Below are 21011 nucleotides of genomic sequence, written 5' to 3'. Positions count from 1 at the left end.
CGTCTTCTGTCTCAATAAATCGATCAATAATCTTTTTTTTTCTCCAAATTTGTAGTATACTCATAACATCACAAGGTAAAATGAAAAAAAAAGTGTTTAAAAAAGTATATGATTTCACATATTGATGAAACAGTAGTGCATACATATGACTTATTAGTAAACAAATCAAATCATTAATTGCATGTACTTTCCTTTATTGTATTGTTTATTATTGCTTTAAATAGATATGACAATATTCTAATTAACGATATCACGACATTTTCTCCCCTAATTCATCAAAAATTGGTGAATGTACGCATAGAAATATGGCGTTAAAATGCAAGTACGGTAAAATAACAAAAAAGATAGACACTATCGATCAATCTTTATTGAACAAAATCAGAAAAAAAAGCATGTTACTCAATTTAAAATTTAGTCGAGGCTTGAAGTTTGTTCCCTATTGTGTGACACGCAGATAAGTATTGTAATTTTAAGCTCTAAAGTGAAAATTCAGAAACTGTTGCTATGTTTTACGGCCCACTTTAAATCGCAAAAATTGAAAAAAAATGAATTTTGAAACTTTTTTAACATTGTGGGTGCAAAACTTTTTTTTTCTAATCGTGAAACATTCAATCGCATTTTTGACTAAATGGACAAAACTGATATCATTATTGCACGCAATTAATAATGACTTTACAGTACTTTATAACGATTTCCTATACAAATTTCAAAGCAAAATCATCCGACAAAAACGCTATACGCAGACGCAGCGTTCGAACACAGAAATGTGTCATGTATAATTAGTAAAATGAATCCGATTGTTTTATTTTCTAACATGTGTTTACAGTACATGTCGTTGTATTGTTACTTTTTACTTCCTTTAAAGAGGTAGACTTGTGGTAAGGGACATAACTCTTACAAATCATTGGAACGTTTGTATTCACCATTTTTCATCAATCTCATGTAAGCATCAAAGTAATTTGGACTGATTTCATTCTGTTTCAAAGGAAAGCTTGAAAAGCTTTGGTGAAATTGAATACAAAACAAATATATCACTGACTTCAAGAGTTATGTCCCTTACCGTTGGTCCACCTTTTTAAGTAACAGTCTTTATAAAAGTTAGGCAGGCGGTGATTCATTGCAAGTCGAAAACCACTTTTATTAATAATTTAGAAACAGTAACAGGTCACATGAACATTATATAGATTGTGTATGTAATTCACACTTTGCAAGAATCATTGTTCTTGATTTGGTTAGCGATGAATTTTCGGTGGTTTTGTCTACAGCATTAATCACCTCTACCGTATGCAGTGCTATATATGGATTGGTACTTAATATGTTGGATTTCAATCGATCACATAATAATAACCTTATAAAACATAAGAAGGTCAAAAATCGGTACCTTTATTGCAATCATACATGAAGTAGCTTCTCAAGCCAGAGTTTAAAACCGCCGTTACTTCTCTGCAATATTGTTAACTTTTCTTTATTGTTTGATTTTGAATTGAATACTTTCAATAAGAAGTCTTCGGCTGAAATTGATATGAGGAAGCAATTAAGTTTGTAGTTAGATTTAAAACAAGCTTTGTTTACAGCGTATTCTTTCATTTTCGAATAAGAAGATTCTCTCTGAAAATTAGGATGTGGCATAAAAAGGGAATTAATTAATTTTTAGATTTTCTAGGAAACGTGTAACTGTTAACAGTTCTAATTAAATCTTAAAACTAGAAAAATACAACATTGATATATATATCTGAGACGTTGTATAATACTGATTTGTTGTGACATGCATCATTAATTGGATCCTCTATCCTACATATTAACATCTAAATGAACTGTCCCGTACCACCATACATCGTGTACTAAGTTACAGCCCTAGATTAATCCTACGAGGAGGAATGACCCAGCCAGCGAAAGCTATATTTTAATATAGCCTAGCTGGCCGAGTGGTCTAGGGATCTGGACTTTGTGCAGGTGGTGTAGCCATAGATGTCACAGGAGTTCGAGTCCCGCGGAGAGAACGACCAAAAATTTGCATCGCGAATTTGACACTTCTAACATCGTTGGAAATTTTTCAGACCTTTCTATAGGTTTACATATCTTCCGTGTATCAATTTGATCCGATGGAGCAGTGTAGCGAATAGAGTCGTCACATTCTGAGACGTTTATATATATTTTATTTTGACGTGTACTTGTTGCGTTATGAAGTAATTGGTTGAACTTAAATTGTCTTCCAATTTATATGAGTGAACAATTAAGTGAAAGAGAATTTCTCTTTAGAATGATTTCTCTCTGTGAAAAAAACCACTATTTGATCTCTGCATCACTGGATTTATTCAGAAATTTTTCAATAGAATGTTAGAAATATGAGATTTTTGACAGTTATCTGCTCTTGAAATGTTAATTTGCATTGCATTGCAATGAAATGATAACTCAATTTAATTTACTACCAAGATATAAAAAAATCTGCTATTTTCTTGATTCGGATGATGCAAATTGTCAAATGACACTTTCAAAATTTTTGTTCAATACCATGTTTCACCCTCTGCCTGGTTCTTACAAAGACTGGCACTAAACTATAGAGTTAGTTATAAAGTGAAATAAGTCTTGTCGTTTTTAAAACTAACTTTATTCTTCAGGTAAAACATTTCTTAGACAATGACACTGTGGCGAAGATGTTTTACTTTTACAATGAAAATATGTAATTATTAAATTATAAAGAAAATGCTGATGAAAGAAACTATATGATTCTTTTTTGTCAGTATTTCTAATGCTATTTACCGAACCTTAAAATAAACGCGTTCATATAACGCTAATAATTATTAACGCATTTTTGTAATGTTTAACATAAATTATGTTATTTTATATAGTAACATGAAAATCGGTCTTCTTGAAAAAAATACATTATAAGAACTGGGTTCATTTTATGTTAAATTTGTTTCAAAATGAAATTCTAAACTTATATTAAGTTCCCTTTATAGTATGTTTTTAGTCTTATTGCACATTAGTAAACTTCGGAAACAAAATTAGTAAAATTACCCTATCTCATGGAAGTATTAATGTAAAACGTTTATATTTCGCATTTTAAAAATTTTCTTGAATATGTTGTACCAATTTCCACAAGAAGGATCAATACATATTTGCTACATTGTTTTTCATCCCCATTTTACGGACAAGATATTAGTAAGTCGGCTCGTGTTTCTAAATAAACCTTCTCTACTGGTATAACTGGTCCATGCTCACAGTGTTTAAATATTTTGGATGATACTAGAAGCTGCTACGTATTCACTTTAAATTTCTGTAAATCGTTTTCGTTTCTATAAGTTTTTGAATGTTTTTTTTTGTTTTCCGTCACTGAGTCTTGATAATTATTTATTACAAATCTGACAAACTCTGTATACTTTGAATATCTCACTATTCCGGAATACCCGGGATATCTATCTTTCCCGCTATACCTTGAATCTCTGTCTTGTCTGGTATACCTGGAATATTTATCGTGCCCGGTATACATGGGATATCTATCTTGCCCGGTATACCTGAGAAATCTGTCAAACCCTGTATACCTGAGAAATCTGTCAAACCCTGTATACCTGGGATGTCTCTCTATTCCGGAATATCTGAGATTACTATCTTGCATGTTATAAATCTCTTCTCTGGTTTACCTTGGATATCCATCTTTCTTCCCGGTAGAACTCCTTGGATATCTATCGTGCCCGGTATACCTGAGATAACCTTGCCCGTACCTTAGATAACTAACCTGTCCGGTATAAATGGCATATCTATCTTGACAAGTATACCTTGGATATCTATCTTGACAAGTATACATGGGATATCTATCTTGCTGGTATACCTGGGATTACTATCTTGACAAGTATACATGGGATATCTATCTTGATAAGTATACATGGGATATCTATCTTGACAAGTATACGTGGGATATCTATCTTGATAAGTATACATGGGATATCTATCTTGACAAGTATACCTGGGATATCTATCTTGACAAGTATACATGGGATATCTATCTTGACAAGTATACATGGGATATCTATCTTGCTGGTATACCTGGGATATCTGTTTAACCCTGTATACCTGTGATACCGGTCTTGCCCGTTGTACTTAGGATAGCGGTCTATCTGAGATAACTGACTTGTCCGGTATACCTGGGATATCTATCTTGCCTGGTATACCTGGGGTATCTGTCTAACACGGCATACGTGGGCTATCTGTCCTTCCGGTATACATGGGATACATTTTTGTATATGTTTAACCCTGTATACCTTGGATAACTATCTCGCCCAGTATACCTGGGATAATAATCTTGCCCGGTATACCTGGGATATTTGTCTTGGCCTGTATACTTTGGATACCGGTCTAACTCGCTATACCTGGGATAACTATCTCGCCCGGTATACTTGGAATGGGATATCTTTCTTTCCTGGTATACCTGGGGTTTCTGTGTAACCCGGCATACCTGGGATATCTATCCTTCCGGTATACCTGGGATACATTTTGTATATGTTTAACCATGTATACCTGCGATATCTGTTTTGGCCGGTATACATCGGATATCGGTCTAACCCGGTATTCCTGGGATAACTATCTCGCCCGGTATACCTGGGATATCTATGGTGCCTGGTACACCTGGGATATATATCGTGCCTAGTATACATGGGGTATCTGCCTAAACCTGTATACCTTCGATATCTGTCTAACCCGATATACCTGGGATAACTATCTCGCCCGGTATACCTGGGGTATCTATCTAATCCGGTATACCTGGGATATCTATCGTGCCTGGTACACATGGGGTATCTATCTAACCCTGTATACCTTGGATATCTGTCTAACTCGGGATACTTGGGATAATTATCTCGCCTGGTATACTTGGGATATCTATCTTCCCGGTATAACTGGGATATCTGTCTAATCCGACATGCCTTTCAACATGTCTAACCTCTTACACGAACACCAGTCTACTCCGGAATAGCTTTGAAACCTGTCTATTGCGGCACATATTTAAAACCTAGAATTTTATTAGGTTAGACTGTTTTCAACGAAAAAACTCATTAAAAGACTAAAAAATTGGCAGACTTTACAAGCTTATGGATAATTAATGTGACTAAAGGAAAATTCCTTTAATTCTTCATGAAATCTTTTAACATTCTATTGACGACTGTATTAATATCGAAGTCACAAATGTTTGAGACATGTTCTTGTTTTTAGATTTGGAAGGAGGCATACTCAAAAGTTGATACCGGCTTAGATAAAAAACATGTCTTATCTGAATGTTGATACACATAAAACAACACTAGCCACTCAGTGGATGTTTCTAAAACAGCTGAAGATCCTCACCCCACCAGTACAAATTGTCCTTTTGATGTTTTCTAGGTCACTGATTTACATGGTATTCGGACTATGATTTCTGATCTTCCATATTTAGGTTTTTGTTTTCATGGCCCAGAATGTTTCATATAAACTCTAAACAGGATTTGTTATCAGTTAGTTATATTGCATGTAGAGTGTAATCTTGAATAGTGTAGTATTGAAAAATACTACGGAAGATACAAGAAAAACTAAAGCAAAACAAAATGTCAAACACTCTTGATGCATCACAGTACTTTATTTACAGACTAATTTAATAAATATGATATTGTTTTCGTCTGTCACTTTAATAACCACCCTGAAATAACAAGGAAAAAATCCATAAATACGCGTACATCAACTTCATGCAAAATATTTACTTTCGATTCTATATTAAATGTTAAGTAGCAGTCTTAGTAAGAATCATGTAAATTCTGTAAAATATGAAACACCTCCAAAAGCTAAATAATTTTATTTTTGTTGATAAGTTATTTTATAGGTTTATATGATGAAATGCATAATTATCCATTGCAATCCGTCTGCTCTTGGGAGAAAATTCACATTAAGAATTTAACAGTTTATATTGTATTTTAGTGTCATTAACAGGGTTATACCCCTTAATTTTGAATTCTACGGTACATTCTATGTAATTTATATCTCTAAAAAACAAAGATTATATGTAAAGCCACACGTAATTTTCTGATTACTTATGCATTCTAAAAAATATCAAAAATAAAAATATGCAGGCTTTCCAACCATGTATCAGATTTTGCATGATTACTAGATGGAGTGGTACTTATTTTTTTTTAATTTGTTTTTACCTTGTTGTGAACTATGCTTCTTATACAATAGTTTTGCTTAAAGCAAGTCCACACTTAGGGTACTCAGTTCGTATCGGGTTTTCAAAACCCGACTTGTCTAAACCAGTTATTCAATGCTATATTTTTCAATCATTTAAGTTAATAAAAGATGAAAAATAATGATTTTGCTTTATCTTATCTTACCTTTCTTTTCTGAAAAAAAGAAAGAAATAAATATTAATGTTTATCATAACTCAGTGGTAAAGACAGCTATTATCTTATACTCAATACTGTATAAAGTATGTACTAGTATATTTCGAAGGTAAATATAAATTACTCACTGACACATCATAAACGGAAGGGAAAAATAGAATTTCGGATAATAAATAAAAGCAATCTGTCTTATTAAGAAATTATTGTACCTACAAAAACCTGTAAATCTCTTACAATAAATGTTCTAATTGATAATTCTATAGATAACTTTACTACTATGAATAAATACACATTTCTTAATTTTTTTCTTACATTTATCAACCAGTTTAAAAATTATTGCTAGTCTTAAAAGTCCATATGTACATCATCAATAAATTTTCTCAGTTCAAAATTAAAATGGCATATGATTTTTAGTAAATTTCTGTGTCATTTTATGAGAAATTGACATTTCTATATTGGCTTCTGTTTTTGTTTACTAAATGGTGATCATGATGTAACATGGAATATTTTTAGAAAGTCGTAATGGACCAGTCTTTTATAAGACATAATGGACAGGATTACACTATAACTTAATGATGCATTATATGTTTTATATGAACCAGTCAAATATGATGTAATCAACTGGTAAATAATACGTATCAATAGCATTGACTACAGTTATTAAATTACCTTAGCATAGACCTTCTTAGCATATGTCTTGTAAACTTTTGGTTTGGCATATTGTGGCTTAGCATATGGTTTAGCATACTTCTTTCCGTATTTCCCATATTTTGGCTTGGCATATTGTGGCTTAGCATATTGTGGTTTGGCATATTGTGGTTTAGCATATTTCTTAGCATATTTCTGAGCATATGGCTTAGAATATGTTTTAGAATATGGTTTAGCATATGGTTTACCATATGACTTAACATATGGCTTTGCATATTTCTTTACATATTGTTTTGGTTTTTCATATGTTTTCTTCTGAAAAAAAACAAAGTTATCCTAAATTAAAATTCATGGAATATTGATAGTTTATCAGTTTGAAATATGCCTAAAAAAACTAAAAAAAGATTTCGCACATGACGTAGAAGAATTCAAGTACTGTTTTTCCCAGATGCATATACGATTTGTAATAATATTTTTTGAACTTAAATCGTGTAAATCTATAAGAATCATGGTTTGAAAATATTCTCAGAAAAACAATAAATTCATGTCAACTTTATAATCTTAATTTCCGTGCTAAATATTTTAACAAAGAAGTACTTACATAACCATAGGTACGTCCGTATCCACTTCCGGAGTATCCCCCAGCAGATTGTAAATCCTTGAAACGAAAAATTACGTTGATTTCTTACATTCCTTACAAGAAAGTTTATTAAAAAAATACAAATATATTTTTACAAATATTGCGTTATTTCCTCTCTTTAGCATGTAAAAAGTATTTTTCCCCCATTTTTGTTTCTAAGCAAACTAATAATATCTTTCTTGGAAGTTAATCATGTTCCGAAAAAGGGTATCTGATTTCTAAGATAAACTATTTCATACTAGAAAACATTATCAACACTACGAGGAAAACCTACATTAGGACTAGCGCTTCCTTCAAACGGATCATTAGGACCACTTTGCCAATCACCTCCTGGTCCTGCCTGGTTATCAGCTGGTCCCATGCCCATATCAGGTCCTCCAGGGCCTTCCATTCCCATATCTGGTCCTGCAGGTGCTCCGATTCCAAGTGCTGCTCCCCAGTTTACATCTCCTCCACCGCCGCCGCCGCCACCGCCACCACCTCCTCCTCCCATATTACCAGCATCTTGCCATTCTTGACCTCCACCACCACCCATATCTCCCCAACCGCCACCTAAATTTCCTGCTCCACCTGCTCCGCCTGCTCCACCAGGTCCACCAGCTGTACCACCAGAACCTCCCCAACCACTATCAGCAGCCTGACCACCAGATGCGGCTTGTTTGGAGTTGAACACGGCATCAACTAGAGCAGAGATAACGGTGCCTATATCTACACTTCCACCACCGCTTCCACCCTTACCACCTTGGCCACCACCTCCACCACCGCTTCCTCCGATTCCTCCACCTACAGGATCCATAGGCATATTTCCACTTGGGAAACCTGGATCTTGTAGAGCATTCGGGTCATTCCATCCAGCACCTATATCTTGACCCATCCCTCCTCCAGCTTGTTCGTTCCACCCAGCACCTGCATCTGGACCCATTCCGGCTCCAGCAGGTTCGTTCCATCCACCAGCTGTTGGCTCCATCCAACCACCTGCTGGTTGTTCGTTCCAGCCGCCACCTCCTCCCCCTGCTGCTGGTTCAGGCCATTCACCTGCTCCAGCGGGTTCATTCCATCCCCCGGTTGCACCGGGATCGTTCCAGTTTCCTCCTCCTCCCAGGCTGTTTGGGTCTGCCCATCCTGGATCTGCACCAGGATTACCTCCAAGCTGAGGTTGGTAAGGTAACACAGCACCGTTAACGGTGGTATATAAAAATGCAAGGCAAATCAATGACAGCATGATGGTGTCAATGTCTGCAAGACAAAAGCGTGTAACTAAGAATTCACTTACCAAATGTAAAGAAAACCAAAAGTAACCATTGTTTGAATGCTAAGCAAAATTTCAAAATTACTTGAACTAAAACTAATATAGAATCATAAGAGCTACATCATACACATTTTATCTATCAAACTTTTTTCATATTAGAATTCAATAATTTCTACAAATGTGTTCTGTCAGGAATCACATATTAAGTTGAATGATGTAAAAAAATAAGATAGGCGTAAAATGATCACGAATTCGTTTTTTTGCCAGTTATTTATTTGATTTTCTTAATGTATACGGGTTCGGCTAAATCACCATCAGTAAAAGTTTATTTGAAAGAGAACATCTAATTATTGGTTAGAATTAAGGAGGGTCACTTCGACAATAGCACATTTTTGATATAAAGAAAATGAGCTTGCGATAAAATTCAATCAGTGGAAGTAGTATTGCGCATAGAAAATAGATTATATCTTTACTTTGTAAGTTCTCAGTCATTAAAGAATCAATATTTCTATAATCTTTTTTAAGATTTCTCAGAAAGGCTTAAACAATACAAAGATACAACATACCCTGTTCTTATGCACACGTTGGTTAAATCTATCAATTTTGTTCTAAGTTCTGCGCTCCTACCTTATACACAATGCAAAAAATATGTAGGAGTGTATGTCTCAGATATTGTATTTTTGGATTGATAGGCCTTCGTATACAATTATTGAGTTGTTCTCAGGAACCTCTTGATATCTTGATATATTGATTGACATTCTTTTCAAAATTAACTTCTATAAGGATTGCAACTTACTTGCAGGAAGCATGCATTGTGAACTTTGAGACCTTCTAACACTTGTATATGTTTACTCATCAGTATTTTGTTTAGTTTTTTTCACAAGACTACATTAAAAGTAATAATTATAATTAACTTCCTCATGTAATGCTTCTTATCTTGAATATGTTTGAATCTTTAGTTGAGCATCTTTTGATCTTCCTTGAATGTATGAATAATGCCTGTAAATCCAGGGATTATGTTTTATTTACAGGAAAACTAAAGTAAAGCAATGCTTTTAAAGATCATAGAATAAAGATTTTTCAATTTTGGGGGATACTCCAAAAAGAAAGTTATTATTATCTTTTGCTATGACTTAACAAGAATCTCTGTGATTTCTTTCGAATTATGTACGTATATGTATGTATGTGTTATTTTTAAGACATGATTGTAAACTATTTTGAAGTCCTTAACTTAAAGATGTTTTCTCCCAACCTTTGGATACTACTATTGAAATTAGAATAACGAACGTTCATGTTATCTGTAAAGCGACTCGTACATTGAGAAAATTTAGATTTTGCCTTCATCTTTTAACCCTTTTTGTGGACATTCCAAATCAGAGCCTTTCATGTGAAATGAGTATTGATACGAATAACAAGAACCAATTAATATAGTATATGACAAACATCGACCCGTATTACAACTGTAGGACTGGGGAGAGTTAATAGAATTAAAGGCGCATAGAACGTTTTTAGAGGTAGAATTTTTGTAAAATCATAGTTTTATACACATTTCCCCCAATTGTAAGGGGGTGCGCAACATCTGCCATCAATGATTCCCCCCTGATCTGTACAGTCAATCGGTTTAAATCTGCGTAATTATTAACAGTACTAAGTCCGTTGTTTGTATGATGCATTTTTTTTTTGTTTTTGTTTGTTAAAAAATACTTTGGGAAATTAACATATTGCATAAACATAACTAAAGTAAGTGGAAGCTCTAGACAATTACCTCTTTAATACGGCCCAATTTTTATGTAATTCCATTAATAATAATAAAAAAAATCCTCTTGACATTAACAACTTATCATCACTACATCCTTTACTGACAGTCGTTATAAAATAATACATACCTTTCCCTGGGATAGATGCTGAGGTTCTCTGTCTTATCAGCTTTGATAACACGACTTTTATAGAAAATTATGTTCCACTTCCAAACTTTCACGTCAAAATCATAAATCATATCAATTTATTGTCTCCTAATTTGTATTAAAATCTTCATATAAAATTAAGCTTCACTTCCTAATAGATACAAAATTTCTCATTAGTAAACAAATCAAACTTTGGTTGCATATCTTTGTCTTAGTTAATTTATTGTAATGTTGCACTTTTTAAATATGCTAATTTCATCAAATGTGTAAAAAACAAAATATTTTTACCCTCATCAATCAAAATTTGGTCATTTTCTAACGCAAATTCCAGACCATGACATTGCAGCAAAGTTGTAAACAATCTGTATGATCTCAATCAATATTAAAATTTCATTAAACACAAATAAGATGTCATTAGATGAACTTTCGTACATAAAATAAAGGGAAAAAACCACGAAAATTTCACCTTAATTGTTATATCTTAGATTCCAAGTAAAAAAGTTTAAAATACCACAAAAGAAAAAACATTTGGTTATGAATGTAATGACTTAATGTATGATGTGCTAAACTGATTATTCATATGAGGTGATGTGAGGTATTGATACAAAGATGACCCAGAATGAAGACATTCTCAACTATAAAATTTTACCATCTTCTTGACTGGTCAAAATATGAGTAAAACATTTTACAATGAACCTGATTTTTTTTATTTTCGTGAAATTGAGCAAAAAATAAAAAATAAAATGATTGGAACGAATCACATAATGTAAAGCACCCATATTTAATTGTATCTAAAAAAGTGGGGTGTTTGTCTTGATATCCATATAATATGAACTATTTTTTAAACATAAGAGAAGCAAGTGTTTTTTTTTTAAGTTTCGGGAAAATCATTTTTAAACACTTGATATTGTACCGTGCAGATTAACACCTTTTACAAATATACCTTAACTCGAAAAGTACGTTTATCTATAAACTCGTGCAGGTCCGGGTGTTAAAAGAATAGGCCTGCAGCAGCGCTAGGCTTGTCGTAAAAGGCGACTAAATAGTGGTCAGAACCCTAGCCGGGGGCTAGGGCGCTCTGCCCACAGAGCAACTGGGATGTGTGCCCCAGGTGGTGGAATGGGGTACCCCTGGCGTGTTACATGCTGGGGTTGTCAGGCTATAATACGGAAAACCTGACCGCAAACCATAGTGGTGCACCGTGTTGGGAAAGATGCCACGTTCCTCGCACGTTAAAGAACCCTACTGTGGTATTCTCCCGGAGTAGGAACCTTAGGGCTCCGCCACAGGAGGCTAAATTGCCCGACCCTACCCAACTCTCCCTATTTCCAGTGGCAATCAAAATTTGTCGACCCCATTGTCCTTGTGTCCCATCCCTTTTTCATTTTATGTTCATTTTATCATCAATTTCATGTTCATCGTCTGAATATAGCTGAAATATTGCTGCTCGGACGTTAAACCCCAACAAACAAATATCTATATTTGCATTGTGAAGGAATGAGCAACTCGGACTCTACTTAAAACTGTGAGCATGGACCAGGTGCACCGGTAGGGTGAGCGAAGGAAGGAGATTAGTAAATTGGGAGTATTGCATTTTATTGATATGCGGAATACTAGGATTCATATGTACAAAGTCATACTGACGATTTAATCAGGTTCACGTTTTAAAAATCAGACAGCCAAAGATGTAAAGAAAAACATGAAAATCTGTAATCTGAAAAAAAGCTAATTAAGTTTTCGCTACAGTCAAAAACTAGGAAATTAGTTGTTAAGATACCTTTAGTAATAATTTCAAAAATGTAATTATTATGTATCTGACACTTGCTTAACGCTTCTACTACACGGAAGCATGTTCCCTCCTGTAATAAAATGTTATTACAACAACATTATTCTACCAATAAAATTGTAAACATAAAATTCTAAAACAAAAGAATAGCTTGACAAGAACAGATATATGCTAGGAAATGCAAATATTTTGTGACATAAATATTTAGTGAAGTGCAAGCCATCACTAATTTGTAATTAATCAGCAGATTTCAGGAGAATTTTGATTTTTTTGTTTTCATAAAGTGTCTTGATTTATTTGAAATTGAAGAAATGACAAGCACTGCATAACGCAATTACGAACAGGACTATATGAGTTTTTCTTTTTTTGACAGTTGGAGATGTCTTTACCCCTATGTTGATGGTGGTATATAAAAGTTATAAACATTTTGTCCGCCGAATTATTTGACTTGTTCTTGTGTTATAAATATATATAAAGATACATTCAACAAAGTTAAAGAGAGTTACATTCAATGCACTATTAAACCTATGAAGGAGAATATGTCGATGAAGAATGTCCTAGATTTTGTCTTCAACGGAACCTTAATCCTATGGCAAATAAATAAAAGCAGATGTTCATCTATAAAGAAAACTACATAAGTAATTATGGACTCAAAATAAAACTCCATGTCTATTGAAAAACCTCTTACATCTGAAGGAAAAAGTGACGATTTACTAATAACGTGTAAAGATGCATGTAACATTTTGTTACGAAATAGAAATGTAATATATTCATTTAAATTCAGATTCTTTTGAAAGGTGTAAAACGAACTTTTTCACCTTTTGCTTTTGTAGTGATTCTAGCTTTTAATTTACATGGCATATATAATACAAAAAGCTGATTTACGGAATAACAATACCATAACAAATCGTATAAAATTAGTGTAAAGAAATGTATTTATCGAAAGTAAGTTTATAAAAAGAATGAACTACATTTAAAACTACATAGGTGTTTTGATAATTCTATTCAAACATGATTTTTAATGATAAAAAATATTGATGTAAAATTTATGAAAATAATTTTGGTTTTGAGTAATCAATAATGCAGTACAGTAAATGACAAATACAAGTTGCATTGAGATGAATCAATAGTTTAATTCACGAATAAATCAAGCTGAACAATCTATTTCCAATTATAAAAATAATTGAACACTAAACAACCTGCACCTAATTTTGTGATATGCATACTTAAAAGACTTCCTGGAGAATGCACCAACATGTGGTTCAAGAGTAGACAATCAATCACCATATACTGCAATATAATAACTTAACTTAACTTACATGTACCCAAACATAATTGAAATGGTGCAGGGCATCTGTTTTCAAAAACTACTTTAGTTTGATTAGTACTTTATGGATGTACCTGGCCTATGCTTCACTTTTAGTCGAGTTCTGGAGAGGTGGAGTCCGAGTTACTTATTTACCTATGTTTCTATATGCGTGTTATGTTGGCTTTGTTATGTTCCTAATTATATGTGTCTTTTCTTTGTCTAGGTGATGTCCTGGATTATTATTTTTTTTATTACCATACGAATCCCTGTACCCTTGATTTCCCTTGCAATAAATGATGGTGGTCGAAGGTTCAATCCTAGATCGAAATAAACAAAATAAATGACTAAAACTGATTTTAGAAGTCGCCGTTTTGGGTTTTTAGTTTGTTCTTTTTGTTGGGTGTTGGTATGGGTTTTTTCTTTGTCAAGCGCGGCATATCTATGGGACATGTAATGACAAGTCTTAAGCAAATCGAACTTGCATATTAAAAGTGCAGTTTGGTTCAGAATATCAATCTAGTAGCAGGTGATGATCAAAGCATGATATCAGTTGAATAGTTTTTAGTGTCGTAAGTTTGGGTGGGCGTTTTTTAAGTATGTATATGTTTTGTTTATGTTATGAGTACATTCTCTTAAATAATTAATTTTTTTTGTATCGACATAAAATTTTTTTCGATTTGTTTTGGCTGTCTTGGATGTTTCAGACTGTTAACGAAAACATTCCAAATTCAATCTTTGTTGTAAGTTTTTGTAGGTGTCTATGTCAGGTCATCTCAAATTGAATAGACGTGTTTTTTCTTCTACAAATATCGTTTAGTAGTTTAATATTTAAAGCTGATTCAAATGTAAAGTTTTTTTTTCCTATTATGGTGGAATTAGATGAATCTATACAGTAAACTTGGTATTATATTTATATTTTACTATTTGGTTAACATTAAAGTTCTATTCTGTTTTTGAATGTTTACATTTAAAGAATGCCAAATTTTGTTAGAATTATACCTTTCTTTAAACCGCATGAAAGTATTGAATAGGAACGAAAGACACTAATGGAAGTTTTTATAGGTCATTAATCTAGCTGCACATTCATGTGTACAATGCATAAAAAAGATTGATGAATTATAGTCCAAAACATAAAACATAGTATTATATAAAAGAACATAACTAACTGCATTCTTCAACCTTATTAGGATTTTAGACTTTGAACAACCTTAAGGTAAGTTTCGAGTAAACATTACATGAAAGTATTTGAAACAATTATTTTATGTCTTATCTTCTTAATCTGTTTTTTTTTTATATATTTAAACACCTGTCAGGCAGCATCATTAGTATTACTACCTGATGTCTTTTTGCATATTTGTATCATAAGTGCAGTCATGTGTTATTAAAAATAAATAGATTGACACCTAATCTAATCATTGAATAAAAACAGAATGCAACATTATTGTGTAGTTATAACTTTTACTACTTTTGTTTCTGAAAGGATACACGTACGCCAAAAAAAGTAAAAAAAAACAAAAAAACAAAAAAAAACAAACAAACAAACAAAAGTAAACAAAACAACGAAGAACAAAAAAAACTCAACAACGAAAAAAAAATAAGAGTAATAATAAAAGAATTTAACGGCCAAAAACAAAAGATAACAATAAGAAAACAAATTCTAATTATGAATTTTAAGGTATAGTTTTATCTTTTTCATTTGTGTTTCTTTTTACCGTTTCTTCATTGTACGAACTTCTTAATCGTATGGTGTTTTCTGGTACATTTGATTTTTTTTTGGTAACTAATATTATCACTCTTTGTGATACCAGAAACACATGACTGGTTCACTCTTACGCTTTACGGCAAAACCTTTATTTGAACTTCCTTTAAAAATTCCTTCATGGAATATTTATCCCCTTCCCTAACTTACTTCTCATTTTAAATTAAGTTCGTGGCATTTTGTCTATTGTCAATATAAACATTATATGTTTATTCTGCGAGTAGACGTTCGGGGAACACACCGTTCGCGGTATACTGTATATTGCAGTGACGGTTGTGGCATCAAACTAGGCTAAGCATTATGGTACCTATCGTGACATGGACTGAAAAAAATCAGAACGTATATTGCGTTCTTCAAATAACAATCCCCTGAAAAATCAATAAATATGACACATTTCCATTTAATCTTCAATTAGGCCTACAATAAATATATAGATCTTTTTCTTAACTATTAATTTTGCTATTTAGTCAATTTGATTTCTGTGACTTGACCGTTCAGTGTTTCCGGCATCGCATAAATTTCCCCAACGTCTGTACCTTCCGTGTACTACTACCTTCTTTGCTTGTGTATACTTTAAAATCGGATTCCCCTATGGTATGAGATGTTCCTTTCTCGTTCACAACTAACGAATGGCAGTATACTGTAGCTTTAAAATATTTTAATCAAAACAATGTCCAAACAAGGTATTAGAAATATTAGGAAAATATATTTTCAAGATGAATTATATACCTGTATCACATTCTTCAACACGATCAGTCATGCATTTTCAGACAGAAGGTTTTGGTCACTTTTTTAATGTTGAAATTTATAGCTTAATATAGTAAAGTGTAAATATAATATTGACATAACATGTTTTCCAATTAATCATTGTCGACAACAATGAAAAAAAATAATCTTAATATTTATTTGACACTACTTTCCTGACCTTTGGTTATACATATTACCTATTTTATGCATTTTATTACTATCTATAAAGCTGAACTTATTAATCTTGATAATTTTTCTTTAACCTGGTACTATAACAAATAATTTTTTTACTGTAATAGTTTATAATTGTGTACTTTAAACGAATGCTTAATTTGTGAATTTCAAAGGGCTTGCCAGAACTCGAGTCTAGTCGTTCAAATTTATTTAATTTTGATTTAAGGGGGTGCATAACATATTAGCAGCCGCATCAACAAAACTTTTTATCACTTTCAGTTTGATATTAGAATATCACAGATTAAAACGTTTTGCTGATTTTGTCAGAGTTATTTTCCTTAGGTGTGTTCCCGCTTAAATGAATGGAATAGTAATCAAGGGAACCAAGGTTATAGCGGTAATCAAAAAAATGCAATCCAGGGACAAAGACCAGACATGGAAAACAGACACACATAACAAAGAACATAAAGCAACCAAAATCATACATACAAAGCAACAAAAGTAAATGAGCAACTCGGACTAAAAACTGGGAGCATGGACCAGGTGCACCGGTAGGGTAAGCGTCCTCTGCTTTTCTAGAAACACCCGCCGAGTTGCTCGTAAAAAGTCAAGTCCGGGGTAGACAAACGAGGAAAGGAAATTAATGTACAGTGAAACCTGTCTTAAAGATGTGTGTTGCTTTGTTTATAACAAGGATTTCAAAGGGTTGTGCATAGGATACGCAGGTGTCACTGTAATTTCAATATCTTTTTTTTTAATATTAGTTGACCAATACATAACAATGTATAGAACTGATTTCTTGGATCAAGGGTGGCAAAAGTCAACTTAAGGAGGTAGACCTCGGGTAAAGGACACAACTCTTGCAAATCGTTGGAAAGTCTGTATTCAGCATTTAACATCAATCTCATGTAAGCATCAAAGTAACTTGGATTAATTTCATTCTCTTTCAAATGAAAGCTTGATAGGCTTTGGTGAAACTTACCACGATACAAACATATCACTGATTTCAGGAGTTATGTCCCTTACCCTAGGTCTGCCTTACTGTGACTTAATCATCTCAGAGTTTCAAATACCTGTTCCTTCTACATTTAACAATACTTTGTTTCATTTGAAAAAATAAATACCATTAACAATTACAAGTAAAATCTGTATCACAAAACCAGCAAGAAATCATGATGATAATCCAGCCGATCTATCAATAGCTTGCTTGATATAAGTAATAAGTAAAACAGTCGTTCATGAGGTCATAAAGTAGTTTTTTAATAAGCACAAAATGATATTTGACATCAAGGACCCCAGCAATAAACTCTCTTGCCATGGACATACCACTTATCAAAGCAACCTCCGCAGTAGTCGGATCTGTAATAAAGCAATAATAAAAGTTGATTAGTAAAATTATAATACTTACAAATAAATGTTTTTAAAAAGTCATCAATACTAAATGGCACGAAAGGAAAACAAAAATATAGAGGACTAACTGAAAGATTTTGTAGAACGGACAGAGCACTATTGAATGAAAGAGAAATTAAGAGAACCAGGACTCGGGTGGTAATAAAAAAGAACACATCGACTAGACAAAATAGACAACATGAAATAACCAAAATAATATGCACATAGAAACAAAAGTAAATACACAACTAAAATATTGGAGCATGGACCAGGTAAACCGGTTAGGTAAGCGCCATCTGCTTTTATAGAAACACGCCGAGTGGCTTATAACTTGTCACGTACTGGATAACGAAAGAAAACCAATCGGTTTTCGTGGTGTAGTTGGATACAACATAACGATCTACTACATTTGTAGGTCATGACGAAGACCATTAAACTTTTGCAGTGATGACTTTAACCTTGTAGGAGCATAACATTGTTCCAGAAGCTTAGATGTCACATGATCAGTAACACAATTTCACAAAACACCTCTAGGAGGTGACAAGTATTAACTTATAACTCAATATTGTATATAACGATGCAGGTGATACATGAATAATTTTAATGGTACATACACACAAGTAGCCTGTGGCTGTAAGGGACAGGTTGCACCTTCACAGGGATCCCGCTTACATGCAACCAAGGGTGCATCTACTGGGCATTGGTGTGCTCTGCCATCAGGATGTGCTGGGAGACCTTAGATGTTATATCATATATAAGATGTATGTTCAATCAAATGCATTTTATGCAGATATATTACTAAAAAAAAAAAAAAAAAAAAAAAAAAAAACACCTCTAATTCTGAAAGTCTAATTAAACTGACTGGCGTCTAGATTTTGCAATCCTATTTCAAAAGATGAACACAGATGTCTTTCGATTTCGTTTATCCAGCGTTTAAGGAGGTAGACCTAGGGTAAGGGAAGTAACTCTTGAAATCAGTGGTATGTTTGTATCATATTCGATATTACCAAAGCCTTTCAAGCTTTCATTTGGAACAGAATGAAATCAGTCCAAGTTACTTTGATGCTTACATGAGATTGATGTCAAATGGGGAATACAAACGCTTCAATGATTTGTAAGAGTTGTGTCCCTTACCCTAGGTCTACCTCCTTAAGTACAGTTATAGGATTAATTATACATATTGAACACACCAACAGCTGCTACATAACTCTTCTAAAAAAGATGCATTGTAGAGACACATAAACTCTACCAACCAAGTTACTACGAACTTGTTTTTTGTATGATTTATTTCATACTTATGTAAAATACTTACCAAAACAAAAAATAACAACACAAAAATGAATCAAAAGTCGTAACATTTCCAATGAAATCAGATATTGATTTGAATGAAGACAATAACATGTACATGTAAATACGTCTATATAAATAACCTCTAGATAAGATAATCAAACTAGTAGAACTTTGGTCAACTATTCTGTGTAACTTGTTTCAAAATGTGCACTATGGGTCTTTAATTTTACGAGCATATCAATTATTTTTTTAAACTTTCGTTAAGTATTAGATTATAATGTAAGACGTCATGATAGTGCAAAATAAACTAATAATTCGCAGACCAACAATACCACAAATAAGCTACTCTGTTAACGTTTGATGTGGTGAATTGTATATAAAAACTACTAGTAGTAAAATAAACCTTCAGACACTTAATAATGATCTACAAATGAATGGAAAGTTGATGCTTCGAAAGGTAATTAATGAAGTTCGATTTTATTTTGTCAGTTGAATCGATGCGTTTTATGCGTATGTGACTATAAATCTAATACAGATTAATTAATATAAAATGCTTAAAAACAAAAACAAAAATAATAAACTGTAGCTATAACATTAACAAACAACAAAACAACACTTATACATTGAAAACACAAGAGATCGTTTCAAATCAAACATTGCACAGTATAACTTTGACTTTTATTTACAAAATTCAATAGAAAATTAAACTTTTTATGACTATGGTATACATATTTAAAACAAGTACTGTCCTTAGAAGATAGTCGACGCAGTAAAATTTGTTCTTTTTACTTATAATTTTCTACATTATATTCAGGAAATAACACATGGAACGCAATTCCAATTTTTCGATGCAGCTTTTTCGAACGACACTAAGTTATCAGTATTTGGCCAATCGGGAAACATAATTGCGATCAGATGACTTGCGTTTCCATGGAAGAGCGTCTTTAAGATCAAAGGGTAAAAAGCGGAAAAAATGTCGGAAAAAAAATACACACAGTCAATACTTCAATTTGTACATGATACACGTCATATAGTTTTCGTATTTTACGAGGAAGAAGCAGCTTATCACAGTAATTTAATAATTATGTGATGAATTTAAATGCAGCAACGTATGTGCATCGTATTTTAATAAGAATAATACCTTTCTTTCTAGTATATCAAATAGACGTCTCAGTGTCGATTCTGTATGAGACTTCATTACATATAGGAATCGCCCTGTCAGTTTGTTTATCTCCTCTGAAACTATGTGATATTTTTTATAAAGCTGTATCATTTTGAAGGTTTAGCATAATGTGAAGATATGCATGGCGGTTTTACAAAAGTATTGAAAGTTTACCTTTTAAATTTTACTACAAGAGGTATAAGTTAAATTTCTATTTAAATTGGCTCGTGCCTAAATTATTGATAAATTGATTCATTCCAACTTCATTTTGGACTTGTTTTATACCTCCGCTGTATCGATCGTCCTTCCTGAAGCAAACTTTTTTTCCAAATCGCTCTCTAACATTCTGTAAAATACTTGAATCCTTATTTAACTCTTTTATTAACCAACATTTTGTCAGCAATTACGGCGAGTGTTATAGCTAGCTTGAGGGGATAGAGTTGATACCATTACCTGATAAAATGTTTTATGTCGTTAGCATGATATTTAACATGGAGATTTAAACTTTCTATCATTACGTGGGTGTTCAAATCCTAGTTTGAAAGGTTAAACTTCTTTGTCAAGTGTCAAATAAACTACATATATATAAATAAGGAAG

The 21011-nt window shown here is 32.9% G+C and overlaps 1 protein-coding gene and 1 long non-coding RNA gene across 2 annotated transcripts; both read right to left on the bottom strand.

Moving 5' to 3' along the window:
* Nucleotides 1-3393: 3393 nt before the first annotated feature.
* LOC148625667 (uncharacterized) lies at nt 3394-10869 on the bottom strand. Its single transcript, XM_088571065.1, has 6 exons — nt 10780-10869; nt 7919-8880; nt 7606-7662; nt 7026-7319; nt 6348-6356; nt 3394-3582 (listed from the first exon to the last, which is right to left on the bottom strand). Exons 2-6 carry the CDS (start codon nt 8864-8866, stop codon nt 3394-3396), a joined length of 1497 nt encoding a protein of 498 aa, XP_088427191.1. The 5' UTR covers nt 8867-8880; nt 10780-10869.
* A 6938-nt stretch (nt 10870-17807) lies between these two features.
* On the bottom strand, nt 17808-19406 carry LOC148625666 (uncharacterized). The gene is made up of 3 exons (XR_015919961.1): nt 19274-19406; nt 18576-18696; nt 17808-17931 (listed from the first exon to the last, which is right to left on the bottom strand). It is a non-coding gene; the product is annotated as an uncharacterized LOC148625666 (long non-coding RNA).
* Nucleotides 19407-21011: the final 1605 nt, after the last annotated feature.

The sequence above is a fragment of the Perna viridis genome, chromosome 2, assembly GCF_037379345.1.
Source record: "Perna viridis isolate PV_CMFRI_1.1 ecotype Kerala chromosome 2, ASM3737934v1, whole genome shotgun sequence".
NCBI lineage: Eukaryota > Metazoa > Mollusca > Bivalvia > Mytilida > Mytilidae > Perna > Perna viridis.
The sequence above is the reverse complement of the archived record's forward strand: the minus strand, read 5'-3'. Positions and strand labels throughout refer to the sequence as shown.

Coding starts and splice junctions, on each gene's coding strand:
- LOC148625667 (XM_088571065.1), bottom strand. CDS start 8,866: ATGCTGTCATTGATTTGCCTTGCATTTTTATATACCACCGTTAACGGT. Junction 7,663..7,918: donor AAGGAAGCGCTAGTCCTAAT/GTAGGTTTTCCT, acceptor TTTCGTTTCAAG/GATTTACAATCTGCTGGGGG. Junction 7,320..7,605: donor ACGGACGTACCTATGGTTAT/GTAAGTACTTCT, acceptor GTTTTTTTTCAG/AAGAAAACATATGAAAAACC.